The sequence below is a fragment of the Coniophora puteana genome (genome assembly GCF_000271625.1).
Source record: "Coniophora puteana RWD-64-598 SS2 unplaced genomic scaffold CONPUscaffold_18, whole genome shotgun sequence".
Lineage (NCBI taxonomy): Eukaryota > Fungi > Basidiomycota > Agaricomycetes > Boletales > Coniophoraceae > Coniophora > Coniophora puteana.
Window position 1 is genome coordinate 703,768 of NW_006913070.1, and position 14,106 is coordinate 717,873.

The 14,106-nt window shown below is 51.1% G+C and overlaps 4 protein-coding genes across 4 annotated transcripts; 1 reads left to right on the top strand and 3 right to left on the bottom strand.

Annotated features, from left to right (window-relative positions):
- Nucleotides 1–1,589: 1,589 nt before the first annotated feature.
- CONPUDRAFT_112875 (Pkinase-domain-containing protein) lies at nt 1,590–5,069 on the bottom strand. Its single transcript, XM_007776811.1, has 7 exons — nt 4,635–5,069; nt 4,302–4,550; nt 3,038–4,239; nt 2,645–2,933; nt 2,484–2,583; nt 2,085–2,419; nt 1,590–2,021 (listed from the first exon to the last, which is right to left on the bottom strand). Exons 1-7 carry the CDS (start codon nt 4,932–4,934, stop codon nt 1,941–1,943), a joined length of 2,556 nt encoding a protein of 851 aa, XP_007775001.1. The 5' UTR covers nt 4,935–5,069; the 3' UTR covers nt 1,590–1,940.
- An 837-nt stretch (nt 5,070–5,906) lies between these two features.
- On the bottom strand, nt 5,907–6,450 carry CONPUDRAFT_140313 (ribosomal protein S19 S15). The gene is made up of 4 exons (XM_007776812.1): nt 6,382–6,450; nt 6,218–6,320; nt 6,042–6,155; nt 5,907–5,980 (listed from the first exon to the last, which is right to left on the bottom strand). Exons 1-4 carry the CDS (start codon nt 6,425–6,427, stop codon nt 5,962–5,964), a joined length of 282 nt encoding a protein of 93 aa, XP_007775002.1. The 5' UTR covers nt 6,428–6,450; the 3' UTR covers nt 5,907–5,961.
- Nucleotides 6,451–6,968: 518 nt separating this feature from the next.
- Nucleotides 6,969–8,960, bottom strand: CONPUDRAFT_66667 (cytochrome P450; the record flags this gene model as incomplete). The annotated part of the gene is made up of 9 exons (XM_007776604.1): nt 6,969–7,146; nt 7,203–7,491; nt 7,552–7,726; nt 7,859–7,960; nt 8,034–8,160; nt 8,219–8,315; nt 8,377–8,460; nt 8,521–8,683; nt 8,745–8,960. Coding segments are annotated over 9 exons (1,431 nt in total), but the record flags the coding sequence as incomplete, so codon positions are not given.
- Nucleotides 8,961–10,923: 1,963 nt separating this feature from the next.
- Nucleotides 10,924–14,056, top strand: CONPUDRAFT_77737 (uncharacterized protein; the record flags this gene model as incomplete). The annotated part of the gene is given in 17 exon segments (XM_007776813.1): nt 10,924–11,026; nt 11,089–11,121; nt 11,187–11,206; nt 11,624–11,625; nt 11,687–11,719; nt 11,794–11,801; nt 12,014–12,052; nt 12,113–12,176; nt 12,233–12,327; nt 12,444–12,623; nt 12,720–12,747; nt 12,767–12,786; nt 12,866–12,888; nt 13,102–13,180; nt 13,307–13,382; nt 13,470–13,618; nt 13,776–14,056. 17 exon segments carry the CDS (start codon nt 10,924–10,926, stop codon nt 14,054–14,056), a joined length of 1,233 nt encoding a protein of 410 aa, XP_007775003.1.
- Between the last annotated feature and the right edge of the window lie 50 nt (nt 14,057–14,106).

Below are 14,106 nucleotides of genomic sequence, written 5' to 3' on the forward strand. Positions count from 1 at the left end.
GACGCGTATTTTCAAATTAGCTGTTGCTTGGCTCTGCTTGTTGTAACTTCTCTGAAAACAGTCCCAAAACAGTCCGGAAGCTCTGTAGTTTTGATCCCCGCTTGTTACAGCCTTGCGCGCCATGGACGCCTACTTCGCTCTCCCTTCCTCTCACCACCACCATCCTCTTCACCACCCCAAACACCGCCCGTGCGCACTTGGGTACGTGTACTACAACATTCTACTGGTTGCCGCAACATGACTCTTCCATGTCAGCCACTCCGAGTCCTGTCGACCTCTCTAACTTACATCACTGGAAATTACTTCTGATTGTCGAGTTCACGAGTAGGAAGGGATCGAGCATTCAGGTGGGTCGATTCCTGCAATCCAGTTTACCTCGCCTTTGCTCAGCAACTTCACAAAGCTTGTCCTCTATGTGGTACGTGCTTGCTACCTCTACCATCGCACATCGTGATTCATTCCATCAACATGCTCGCGATCGAGCGTATCCGGCTAATATCACTGCTCATTATTTGTAAAGATAGCCAGCATGTATATTTAGTAGCCCTTAATATATAGTATCAAGCTGCTTTGGAATTTTCGCCATGGATGGAATAAACCAGGTTGAGTCGTATTCTATTATGGCAATTAGCTATTCAAATTGAGTTCACGTACTCGTGAATGTGTGCACCGATACGAACCAATGTACCCGGATCCGAGCCAATGGGCGTCATGAATTCACACCAAAAAATCGGTGAACAGTCCAGCCATCGGTTCGCATTGGTGTGTATCGGTGCATCAAAGAAGCACCACGAGATATGCTTCGATTCACCAATCCGCCCGGATTCCCACCCATCTGAGCACAGCACGTTTCCACTGGGGATCATCAGAGTATATTGGTGCACGATGTCAGTCTTCGCATCAAGAGATACATTTTGAGACATTAGCCCGATGAAAATGGCGAGGCACTCACACCACGGGCATACTGCTATTTTTTGCTGGAGAAAAAAGAGAGAAAAGGGTGTAGGTGAAAACCTCTTTCGCTGAGTTTTCACCGTAAGAAAGGCCAAAGGAAAGATTACCATTGCACCCGAGAGAGCGCCTTTTCCGGGCGAGAAAAGGATAACAATTCCCCAGAGTCGGCCAAATTACCAAATTAGGCAGCCATAAGTAGACATTTATCCTTTTCTCACCCAGAAAAGGCGCTCTCTCGGGCCCAATGGTAATCTTTCCTTTGACTTTTCTCGCGGTGAAAACTCAGCGAAAAAGGTTTTCGCCTACATGCCTTTTCTCTCTTTTTTCTCCGGCGAGAAATGGCAGTTTGCCCGTGGTGTCAACAGGTTTACGACACCAGGGAAATAGACATACACCCGAGCTTACCGATGTTACCTAATAAAATCAGAAACTCATACATCGTGAAGCGGCGTGGCCGTGATCGCGGAAAGCGGTGGCGCATAACGATATCTGACCAACATAGACCAGACCTCGATGTCGAATCCTTCCGCTCGCACATGAGAAAAGATAATGAAAAGAATGAAACCTACAACATATATCCATTGAGAATTACGCATAAACAGAGTCAGCTGATCATCAAGAAAAAAAACGGAGAGCGCAGTAATAGAAAGTAAGAAGAAACGATGACGGAAACGCGCAAAAAAGTGAAGCTAAAGCTATATACAGACACAAGGAAGGAAAGAGAAAATGGCGACTAAAAGGGGGACGACTCTGCGGGGACGGGTTGCGTATATCCACATATCCACATCGACATGAAGGAAAGGGACGGACGAGGGAGCAGCGAGCAATGTAGAATGGGGGAGCCGACGGTGTGAGAGCGGATGTGGCTGGGGAATCGGAACATCGAATGTTCAAGTCCGCATAACACGAATCGGTACGTAGCGGGAGGGTGGACGAGTGCATCAGACAGTGAGAAAGTGGAGGAGGGTCCTCAACCCGGATGCTCATTACGAGCTTTGGCCCTTGGTCCGGAACCTGAGCAGCGGCGCAAGACCCGCAGGCGCACACGCCTTCTTCATGAACTTGTGCTATGGAACGAGACCGCACGAATCAGCACCGCCCAAAACAAAAAAGACACGTGAGGAACGCACCTGCAACAGCTCATTGCTCGTCGCCCGGCTCCTCACATCCACACACAAACACACGCTCAAGAAGCTCTTAAGCTCCTGCGACAGCGCCTCGGGCTTCTTCAGCGTCGGCGTCCCGTTCGTAGCGATCAGATAGAGCGCCTTGAGCGGCTCCTCGTCGAGGTACGGCGGCTCGTTCTCAATCATCTCGATCGCCATGATGCCGAGCGACCACACGTCCACCTTAGCGCCGTACTCTTTCTGCTTGACGACCTCGGGCGCCATCCAATAGGGCGTGCCGACCATCGTCGCGCGCTTCGATTTCTGGTCGGTAAGCTTGGCGCAGAAGCCGAAGTCGGCTGTGTGAATGATATATGTGGTTAGCATGGAATTGGGAGGCTGGCGAGAGGCTGGGGTACGTACTGATTTTGACAGACCCATTTGCATCGAGAAGAACATTATCCGACTTGATATCGCGATGGATGATCGACTGGCTATGCAAATGGCACAGACCCTTGCATGTCTATCCACGTCCGGTCAACCCCCCAGCCACAACACGAAACCGCAAAAAAAAAAAGACGCACCTCAAAACAAATACTCGAAATCTGATCCTCCTCCAGCGAATTATTCTCAATAATATCCGTAAGCGCACCACCCTCCATAAACTCCATCACGACCCAGAGATCTGAGCCCTTCACAAGATAAGCTTCCAGGAAGTTGACAATGTTCGGGTGCTGCGACTCGCGCATCACGATGATCTCGTTCACGATCAGCTCCTTGCGCGGCTGGTGCGCCAGGTCCATCTCTTTGATCGCCACCTTGCGCGACGTGGTCGAGCCGTTGACTTTGGCGACGTAGACGTGGCCAGAGGCACTGTATATGCGGGGCACACGTTAGCCACGCGTTTGAGGGATGGGAGTTGAATGCAGGGGAATGCAGAGCGTGGGGTAGCGATGAAAAATGACGAAAAAACGCACCCCTGGCCGACCTTCTTGATCTTCGTATACATCTGCTTGGGATCATCCTGCGACACCACGCTCCTCAGCTTATCCATCAACTGCGCCTCCGACATCGTACTGATCCGCTTCTCCTTCGGCTTATCCACCTTCTCCAGCTTCGCAGCCGCATCCGCTATCCCCCCTCCCTCCTTCTCGTCAGGCGGCGCGGTAACAGTCACGGGCGGCGGCGACGGCTCTTTCTTCTTCGTCGGCTGCAGCGGCTTCACGGGCGGCGGCCCCACCATCGCGCCCGCGGCACCGCCCACCGGCTGTGAAGCGGGCAGCGCCGTCGCGGGGGACGACTTGGCGGGCGTAATATGCGGCCGCGGGGGCGACGCCGCCTCCCCTTGGTCCGCCTCTGCACGGTCTTGCCTCTCGCGGTCGGTAGCGCGTTCCCGCTCCCGCTCCTTCTCCCGCGCGTATGCCCGTTCCTTGGCCTTTTCCCGCTCCCGCTCCCGCTGCTCGCGTTCGCGGTCGCGTTGCTCCCTCTCTTTCGCCGAGAATCCCGGTGCACCCGGGCCCTTGTCGAGGGACGGCCTGGGCTGTCCTTCCCCAGGCGCTTTGGTCCTCGCGCGGAGCTCGTCGCCCGAAGGCGTGCCCTCGCCCATCGTCTTCGGCGCCGACGGCGCGGGCCTCGTAGCCGTGAGCAGTGGCCGCGGCGGCGCTGGTCTGCCCGCCTGCAGCGCGCCCGTCGATGCGGATGCCTGCAGCGCCTGCGGGACGGGAGGACGCGAGCCACCGCCGAGGGTGGCCGCGTGCTGCGAGTGCGAACCATTGACGAGCTCAGCGGCGCGGGCGGCGGCGAGCGCAGTTCCCGAGAGCCCGCCGTTCTGGGTCGACGATTCGGGCGCGCTCTCCTGCCGCTTCATGGCGCCTGGACGGCCGTCGAGCGGCGAAGGCGCGGCACCGACACCGGCGCCAGAGCTCATACCGATGCCGCCGAGAACGGTGCGCTGCGATGCGGAGGGATCGAGGGTGGAGGCGGAGTAGGGCGAGAGGGTGTTGGAGCCGCCAGGGCCGCGCGAGGAGATGGGGGCGAGACCGAGTTCCTCCATCTGCTCACGCTTCTGGTGGTCCGTGTAGAATTCGAGGACATCGAGCACGGCTTGCGGGTCCTTGGCGTAGTCTTCGTGCGTGATGGCAGACTTGTTGAGTAGCTTGCTCCATTGGTCGGGCATACCCTGTTGTCGCCCGCGGTCATTAGCGGGCACACTCATTACGAAAGCATGATGTGGAGACATACGGTGAATGCGCCGGTGACGGGATCGAAGCCGACGTGGACTTTGTGTACGAAGTTGGTGGGATTGGATACTCCCATGAGGGGAGAGCGGGAGTAAATATCGTCCTGCCATCCGTAGACCTCCTCGTCGCTCCTGAGGGAGAGCCAGTAGCGCTTGTCCTTGGTTTCAAGAAGCAAACAGTACGGCTTGAGATCGACGCGCTCGATGTTGGTAATGTCTTTGAGCTGAATGATGCTCTGCGATGGTGCCGTCTAGAAACGGGAGGACGGTGTGGGTAAGCATCGGCAAAGATCGATCCCGAACAGGCATTGACAGGCTGCGAGGAAGTGACTCACCTCTGTCTTGTGTATGGCCAGAGTCTGCTCCTTGAGGATGATCCATTTGCGGGTCCAGAGCCAGCTGGCAAACCCCTCCTCCTTCAAGCTGACATGCCCGCTTCTGACGACCTGGGCGCCGTTGAATGCCTCTGACTGGCGATTGGGTGATCCACCGATGCCGGTGTAGTCGGGTGCGTAAGACGACCCAGATGAGAAGGCAGCATTGTAGCCGCTGGTGCCAAGGGCGTTTCTGAGAGGGGCCTGGGGTGCTGGCCGGGAGGGGGCGAAGGAGGATGCAGAGACAGAATTGAATGCCATGGCGATGGGTCAGGTGCCAGGAGTGTGTCTACCGGGAGTGTGCTGGCAAGTGCCGATATGCGCTCGTCGTCGCTGACGATGAGGAGGAGCGAGACGGATGGCAGAGAGGGAGAGGGATGTGTCTGCTGACGAATGGAGGAGTGAGCGAGTCTTGTTCTGCCAATTGCAACCTGTCACTTCCCCTTCCCCTTCATCCGCGCCACCCACCTCGGATCTATCCGCTCACTATCACCACGGTAACACTCGCTTCAAGGAACAAGGAACATCTCTTTTACGCGCACATCCCGCTATGTTCTTTTCATTTCGTCCCATTCACATCTTCTCTTCTCATGCACCATGTCTCCAAGGGCATAATTATGTCGGCATTGGTCCAGTCAGAACACAAGCCCGGGCCGTGGGAATCAGGCAGCCGCGACCGCCGGTTGCTACAGCCCCGGCAAAGCCTCAAAAATACGTCCTCATTGGCCGCACCGCTCTCACAAGACGTGCAGAAGCGACCACTATCGCTCCACGTATCTGCAGCGAACCTGACAACTGCTGCGCACCTCCTATCTTCTGTACTTCTTGACGTTCTCGTAGACAAGGGAAAAGGCGCTGAGGGACGTCAGAACTTGTCAGAACCACTGATATGAACGGAGCCAATCATTGGACATAGGCCACTGTCAACTTATGAATGATCGCCACAGGTACATCAGTGTGTTAGAAGGCACCGAAACAGCCAATCATGGCACGGTACCAGTGGGCCAATCGTATGTTGCGTCGCCGTCTCTCATTCATGGGGGTGACGAGGTCAGAAGACAATGTCATCGAAGGGTGGTCCACGCCAAAGGCCTCGGTAAAACCGGGGCCAGCGAACCGGATGGCAGGCTTGTAGTTCGTAGAGACACCCGTGTCAGCTACATTCGTTTATACATCCTCAAACGCATCGTAGAGATGCCCCAGGAAGAACAGCATAGTGAAAGCAAGTCGATTAGGATTAGCATGGGATAGGGAGAGGTAGGACACGTCTATAATATGTAGCACAAGACTACCGGTTCTTTGTCTGCCTAGGTAGGAAAACACGGTGAGTCAACACTGATAGATAAAAAGAGAACAACAAGGACGCACTTGTACTTGAACGGCTTCTTCGTATGCGCAAACTCCCCCAGCTTGTGCCCCACCATGTCCTGCGTCACCGTCACCGGCTGGTGCTGTTTCCCATTGTGCACGAGGAAGCGTATCCTGCAAACGTAGAGGTTAGAGGCTACCGTGAAACAGCCAAAGGAGAGGACTAGTCGACGCACCCGACAAAGTTGGGAAGAATAGTGCACGCCCGCGCGTCCGTCTTGATCTCCGTGTTGTTCTGCAGCGCGTCCCGTAGGTTAGGAAACGCGACGAAGTAAGGTCCTACAGGCCACGCGTTAGCCAGCCATATACCCAAGTTGTTAGACGTTGGATGTCTACTCACCTTTCCATGCCGACCGTCCTGACCTAAGAATCGACGTTCCGCGCATCGTTGAAGCTGAAGGGAGTTGAGCGTTTTCACGCCTTCCGAGAGCCGACGCGGAGGCAAACGTAAAGCACCCGGGGAATGACTAAGCATCTCAGCTAAATTAGGCGGAAGTGCCCCTGAGTGCACCATACAGGGTCGTTCATAGTGGTCTATACACAGGGGGAGTAGCCCAATAAGTTCTCAGAATTTATTGTGGAAGTATTGTGGATGCAGTTTAATAAAATTTTGCCAGGACAGCGAGACTTATTTTGGAACTTACCAGGGACGCATTTTGAATAAAGTTTGGCGATTTACACTTGACACGGCCAATTTGGTTATAAAAGATATTTTGATCAGAATATCTCCCCGCTAAGTACCAAATAAGTCTCGCTTTTCCTGCAAAACAAAGTTAAAATACGTCTTCAATATTTCCACCATAAGTCCCGAGAACTTATCGGGCTATTCCCGCTGTATATAGACCTTCGATTCTACAATCAAACCGTGCAAAGATACCAAAGGTTACTCTATTTACACAACAAACACTCCCATGTTGACAGTACGAGCTAATCCGCACGCCTCCTTATCATGACCTTTGCACGCTGGTTTGCCACTCTGTTGTGCCCAAATTCAAGGTTGGCGGGACGGTTGCCTTGCGCATCATCCGTGAGCTTGATGTCATAGCTCAGCAAAACATGCGCCAGCATCGCTTTAAGTTCGTTCACCACAAAGAAACGTCCCGGACTGCGGGTATAGTTTGACGATGAGAGTGATAGAGTGTAGTAAGCATACGGACGCACCATGCATGTCTTCCGTACCCAAACACAAGCCAGTCCTCACTGGGAGTCACAGCCTTATTTCTTACTGTCCTCTGGTCTTCAGTATCCTCGTCTTCATTGTCTCCTAGCGAGTCTATGACACCGTCTTTCGTTGTTAGGAAACGCCATGGATTGAAGGTTTCTGCGTCCTCTCCGTAAATTGCGGTGTTCACATGACGCACATGCGTCGCGACGGCAGGATATGCGCCTTTGGGGATAAAGGTCCCATCCGAGAGAGTGACGTCGCGCATGGCCTTGCGCTGCATAGATACTATATATAATTCAATATGTTCAGCAAACCTGATCGGTTTCCGGACGGTCTGATACGAACAGAGGAACATTCCGTCCACGCGCATGGTCTCAGCAAGGAAGCTTTCCAGCCGAACCATCTTGCCGAGTGCGGTCTTACTCCAACCTTCGGCATTGACCACACGGGTTACCTCCTCTCTAAGTTGTGACACATAAATTGGATATGTCGCAAGGTTGAAAAGGGCTTGGGAAAGGGTCTGTCATAAGGTTATTTTATGACGAATGCACGTTTACGCGACAGCTAAGGGCCACATACGTTCGCACTGGACTGCAAGATAATACGGTGAAAACGTCAGCGGCTGCGACGCAGCGGGCATACGGGTACATACGTGAATGGCAGCAAAGTTTATAATCAATATCAAGCGTCCAAGCTCGTACGGCGTGCGTTCAGCAGCGGGCACTTCGTCCATGAGCCACGAAAGAAGGTCATTCTATGATGCCAATTTATACTTGTTAGCTTGTGTACAATGTACAGAAAGACGTCGCAGAGATGAAGTTGCTTACTGGCTTCTCCATCCACTCGTCCCCTAGCTCCGCTTCCAGCCGAAGACGTTCAGTTATCATGGGCCCAAGTAGTGTGTGCATATGCTCTATATTTTTATTTGCTTTCGTGAAATATTGGGCGACGATTCTAGTAAAACAGTGTCAATCAAATGAGGAATTAAATAGCCAAGATAAGCCAAACGAACGGTCTTAGAATCTTGGGGGTGACCTTGAGGACTATCGCAGCCTTGGCAACGTCAGTCGTAAACCGAATGCAGAGGTCGACATATTCAGGATTACGACCTTTGCATAGTGGATGAATACTGTTACACTGCGAAGGGGCGATGTGGAACTGTGGACGTACAATATGGAAGCCCCACAAAAATGCGATTGATGGTACGCGCGGAGACGTTCAGAGCCATACGATGTGCAGGGATGGCTTTCCATTCTTGGATACCGTCGGGTTCACATTCGTCAATATATCGTGCAGTAACTTAGCCCGACATACCATTGTTATGTAGCATGAGCGTTTCATCGAAAGCAGCTACGACCTCGTCCCGTATGTCTGGGAAGAGGCGCACCAGGTTACGAGTGAGACGGTTCTGGATGACGGGAATGTGAGGCTGTGTGTTGTGTGGGCCGTGCGCAAGCGTGTATTTGGTCTGGAACGACTAGAATAAAGGGTTATAATCGTTGCCATTGCTCAGTGTTCCGAAAAGGTCGACAGCGTACCGAATTTGCCCATTCAGCAAAGCTGAGCACATCCTCCGACGTGCGCCCCACTTCTTTCAGCAGCTCCGGGCTGGACAGGATAATCTGCCACCCAGACACAGTTGGAATTCGAAAGGGACGCCCGCCATACTTGAGGTAGCCCTCTAGTATAGCTGGCTGCAGGCGCAAAGCGTGCTTGAGAGCATATGAGAGAGATCCCAGGTAAGAGCTCGGGCCCACGATGGGTATGGGAGAAAGCTAAGTAGATTTACGAAAATATCAGGCGACAAAGTAAGCAGAAGAGCTGGATGCTACATACAGGATCTGGGCCGCGAGGTCGCGTGAGTACATAGCTGAACGCAAGGGTCAACCCTGCAATGCCCGCCACACGGTATGGCTCTTCAGATACCCAAGAAAGAGTCTTTAGGGCGCCATCGATGGCGAGTTCGAGGCTCATAGTATAGTTGAGACGAGGAGAAGACAAGGAGTTCACAGTGGTAAAGCATGGAAGTACGCCTTCGGTACCATACATGCCCCCCGTTTTGGGCGCTTGAGCTGCACGGCCTTCGTCAGACGTACCCACGGCTAGACGCATCTTTCCGGAACCCCGACGACATCTTTCTTCGGCTCCCTTCACACGCTGTCTCAGCTGGATACCTTCCCAATTCCGCTGATCTCCTAGAGGAAGAGTCGCTGTCCCCTTCCAGTGAATCGCTCGGGGCACAATTACAATGACGCATCACTGGTTGACTCGTAGCTCTTCACTAAAACTCTTCCTAAATCTATATGCAAAATAATAATAATCAGAGAACTGTCCCCATGCTGTAGACGGTCATGAGCACGTACTATTTATAGTTGCCTGCTCCTTCGTACATCCTCGGCCTTCTCAAGGACTGACACGGGTCTCTTCGAATACCTCATGGCTATACGTACATAGCAACAGAAGTCCAAAGACAAACTGTCGCAATATAAAGAGAACTTCAATCCGTCGCTTCTTTCCTAGCTTATGGCACCCAGCTGTATCGCGCCACCTGTAGAATAAGACATTTTGGTCATGAGTTTTACTACATACTTTCCAAGTGCCCCCCCGGGGAGGGTGTGGGCGTGTTATTCGCGACTGCATGGCACATGAGCAACCCCGCATCGACGGTGATGAAACTTCAGAGCAAAAACCTGTAGCTATTGATTATCAACGTCCGTCAAACAAGTACCTACATATCTCCAGCCTATTCAGCTACTCTAGAACAGCTTCTGCTTCCGCTATTTCGCACCCTTAGTCAGGGTGTCCAAACATCACTATTCGGTAAACTGAAAATACGCCGACGCAGTTCGGAATTCAAAATCCTGCCCAAGGTAGCATTGATACTGATTTGACTATCTCATCGCTGCGGCGAGGCTGCAAGCGCAACGTTGAAATAGCACACTATCATCACCACCAAATATACGATGTGAGACAGTCTGATTCCGTTTGAAGTAGGAAAGCAAGGAAATAACATCAACATGAATTCTTACATTATTGATATCTCTTTTTTCTTGTGCTGCTAGCCGTTACCGACTCAAAGGAAAGCCAGCAAGTCATAGGGTACTTCGTTGCAGATTTAGGAATAATGCTGTCACTTCCATATTAGCTTACTATGGCCAGTAATTTGATCCATTCTCACGCCCATCACATGGGGTAGTCCTCTGACAGATGTATGAGATACTTACTGTCCAAAATTGATGTCTTGAGAGGTTTTACCGGCACAGGTAGCCCATTTCACGAAAGAACATCATTGAGGGCTACTTTATGCCAGGGATTTCTACTTTAAATTATCTTCACGCTGAATGAAAACCGCGAAAAAAAAGACTTATAGCAGTAGCAAGCTGACCCAACGTTGGTAGTAGCTTACGCCAGCGATTTCACGAAGTGGATACCTTACAAGGAAACACTGATGCCATACTCAGAGGGGTTGGTATGTACGACGAGTATTCTTAGTACGCAAGTCCCACCAAATCCCGAGGCTCCATGTGCTATATGAAGATATCTGATGAGGGACAAAAACATGTGCTTGCGACACAATTGGCACAGCCTGGATGTGCTTGAAATGTCCTACGCCCAGAAGGGTGCTAGTGAGTCTTAAAAGCGCGTTGCGAACGCCACCTTCCTTTGCAGTCTCCGTTATCTACCCTTGCCTTCCGTCTATCACTGATCTGTTACCCTATGTTTCTCTATGTCAACGAAAGTAGCTATGCCTCAACTTCCGAGGGCGACGCCGCGATTGTGGGCTTTTTCCAAGACTTCAGAGCACTTCAGTATTCAGTCAGTGCGTTGCCACTCCTCGCAGCTATCGTGAAATTGGACGCCTCATTGACTCCGCGTATATAGTTGCTTTGCTGACACTTTACCTCTGGCACTTTGGTGAGTGTCGGTCGCAGTGTCATAGCCGCTTCTGCTGACTTTTTGTGGCGGACGCTTTCTTCCAGTACTGACACTCCCACAAGAGGTGAGCTCATGAAGCGGATGCTGTCAGCTGTGGGCTTACGTCGATTTCTTGAACAGGTAGAAATATGGGTACTGTCCTTTCTGCGTTTTAGACGTCCATACAACGCTGATACTACGTATAGAGAACACCGATGAAACTGCCGAAAGCTTTCTTTCTTTTCGTGCATACTTTGTCCCTGTCAATCATATTTCGGGAATTAGTTGATACGAGAAAGAAAAACAAAGAATCGGTACTTTGCCATACCCGGCGGTGCATGGTGGCTTTACTGTAAAACCTTCGCCCTATTCCATTCAATGATATAGTTAACTGTGATTGACAGGCACTTTAAAGTACCCAGAGACACAGAATTGGTACTCCTGCTGCGGTCACGTTGACGTTACCAATGTGCTAATCGTGTTGCTTGCTACGTGTTTGCAGGTGTAGGTGTCTTTGCAATCAACCTTAATTAACAGGAAGTTTACTGATGAGATGCGACCATAGGCTTCTCAGCGCAGGTAGTGGCTCAAATAACAGGTAGGAGTTCAGCCACAAACTGCGAACCGGGAAATTTAACTGAGAAAAATGACAGAATTGATTGCGTGGATCAGTGCAGAAGGTCAGAAAGTCCTACCTTAGTTCAATCGAGATTAAAAGGTGGTCGGTCGTCCCTTAGTAATCCTCTTATATCATCTCTTCGCGGTGTTTCTGTTCAGTAAGCTATGATATCCTAGGTCTTCAGATTTACTAATGCACCGCTTCGTTCATGAGGAAAATCGGTCACCATCCCGGTTTCAATCTTATTCTTTATATGTGGTGGCATTTATGCAGGATCATTACTCGCTAACTTAGTGCTCAGCCCAAAGTCCAGTGAGTGATTGATTGTAGCCCTGCTCCCTTCGATCGTCAATGATAATGTCGCTACCATAGTTTTGCCTCCGGAACTTGGGTTGTGTTCATACAACCTGTATCGTGGATTCCCATACCTGTCCAGGTAAGATGTCAGCCGAGGTTTGCAGTTATCACTGTTCTGACGCTTCTACGCGACAGCATATCTATCATGGTCATTGACTTTGTAATTTTGATGTTATTTACCGCGAAAACGGTCCACTATCACTGGAAGGCAGTTGATAGGGCATGGAGCGGTGCGGCCTTGTTAAAAACCATTGTACAAGGGGCATCGGTGTTTTACCTGACGTAAGGCTAATGCCTCAAGAATATGCGATGTAACTAACTAAGCTTTGCAGTATCTTTCTGACAGTATTCCTTGGTTTGATGCTCACGTTGACTAAACCTGAGGTCGAGCCTGTCATAGGCGGATTCTGGTTCACTCTCGTTCCCATGGCTATCAGTTATCTTATTCTCGGCATGCGGGAGACAACTTTGAACTCCTGCTACTACGGAAGCGAGACATTGATGACTACTGTGTCCACTTACTTTGGTGTGTAATTGTGCCAAAGTGGACTAATGTAACATTACCCAAACTGCCAAATTTGTATGCTCGACAAGTTATGCTTTATGGATCGATACTACGCAGGTCTTACATTTTTTGACGTGAAATTTCGGTAATTAGGTCCCAATTAGACCCTATGCTGCTGGGTTATGTGAGCAGACTCTGAAAAGTCAGAATCATGCGCCTCTCGCCTACATGCTGAGGATGTTATCCATCAATTACTCTTCCAGCTATTCACTGGGCCTGTGACTTGGTGTGTATGTCGGTAACTTGATAAAAGGGTGCCTGCGTCGATATCGCATGAGGCCACACAACCATAATGATTCCACTGGACAGTTACATCAAGCACATGGCGTAAATATTGGCCTGGTCCTCTGTCTCAGTATTGTCCCAATGGTTCGCATCGGCTCCCCCACTTCTCTCGCTGATAACGACTTGGATTGACGTTAAATGAGAATATAATAAGATAAACGTTCTGGTGAATAAGGCTCACCTTGATGGAGCGGCCGAAGGCGTTGAAAGCGAAGCTGTGCTTGACGATGCAGGTGAAGCAAAAGACATAAAGGAGACACGAACCATTGGCGTAGGCATAAGCAAGCGTTTGAGCCAATATGGTTCATACACACTTGGAAGAATATATGCGTGAAAATGCACGTCGACAACAACCACAGCATCGGCCGAAGGCGAGACACACCTCTACAGATCGACGTACATCGTCACATTGGCTGTCCTTGGCATGTTCGATGCGTAAACTCTGTGACCGAGCTCTAGTGTTCCGAAGACGGGGAACAGGTTATGTGATCAGGTTGTGAATAATATAAACGTTTTCAAAAGATTTTCCGTGAAGAGGTGCGGACCTTTACGAACCCGACAGAAGGACACGTACGCGTGTAGGAGGGTGCAACCAAGTAACAACGCCGACATGACTGTTCCGGCCGCAGCAGGAGCAACGATCGGTGCGGGATCGAGGAGCGGGTATGGAAGTGAGTTGATTGAAGTCTCCATATGCGCGTTAAAAGCTGGAAGGAGGGTATGTGACGGGAAGTAAGGTCGAAGTGTGAAGCCAAGCATGCGCGTGACGTAAATACGCATTCTGGATGAAATGAAGCATAAGCGAACGAGTGATACTTTCCGGTGCAGTACCAGCGAAAAGCCTCTCTATGGAAGCTGAGACTACCCTTGTTGAGCACCTTTCAATGCGGACATTGAAAGATATGAGAAGAATAGCCCTGTGGCCGCCTCGTTTGCATCTAGCTCAACTTGTTAGACTGTTGTCTTTGCCACACGATCATGGGTTACTGAATCAACAACACAGCTCACAGAGCTGGTGCGGGCGAGAGAGGGGGAAGCAGATACGATGGATAGCGCAGGATGTTCGGCAACCATCGCAACTGCACCCCGAAGCCTCGAAGGGCGAATGAGCCAAGCTGGAGTCAAACCTACAAATCCGAGCGCGCGAAATGTTATGGGC

What these genes read in the sequence shown, in the direction of transcription:
- CONPUDRAFT_140313 (XM_007776812.1), bottom strand. Translation starts at nt 6,427, where the DNA reads ATGCGCGGAACGTCGATTCTTAGGTCAGGACGGTCGGCATGGAAAG. An exon ending in AGGACGGTCGGCATGGAAAG is followed by an intron (nt 6,321 to 6,381) that starts GTGAGTAGACAT and finishes CGTGGCCTGTAG; the next exon opens with GACCTTACTTCGTCGCGTTT. An exon ending in ATTCTTCCCAACTTTGTCGG is followed by an intron (nt 6,156 to 6,217) that starts GTGCGTCGACTA and finishes CTACGTTTGCAG; the next exon opens with GATACGCTTCCTCGTGCACA.
- CONPUDRAFT_112875 (XM_007776811.1), bottom strand. Translation starts at nt 4,934, where the DNA reads ATGGCATTCAATTCTGTCTCTGCATCCTCCTTCGCCCCCTCCCGGCCA. An exon ending in TGGCCATACACAAGACAGAG is followed by an intron (nt 4,551 to 4,634) that starts GTGAGTCACTTC and finishes TCCCGTTTCTAG; the next exon opens with ACGGCACCATCGCAGAGCAT. An exon ending in TTTCGAGTATTTGTTTTGAG is followed by an intron (nt 2,584 to 2,644) that starts GTGCGTCTTTTT and finishes GGACGTGGATAG; the next exon opens with ACATGCAAGGGTCTGTGCCA.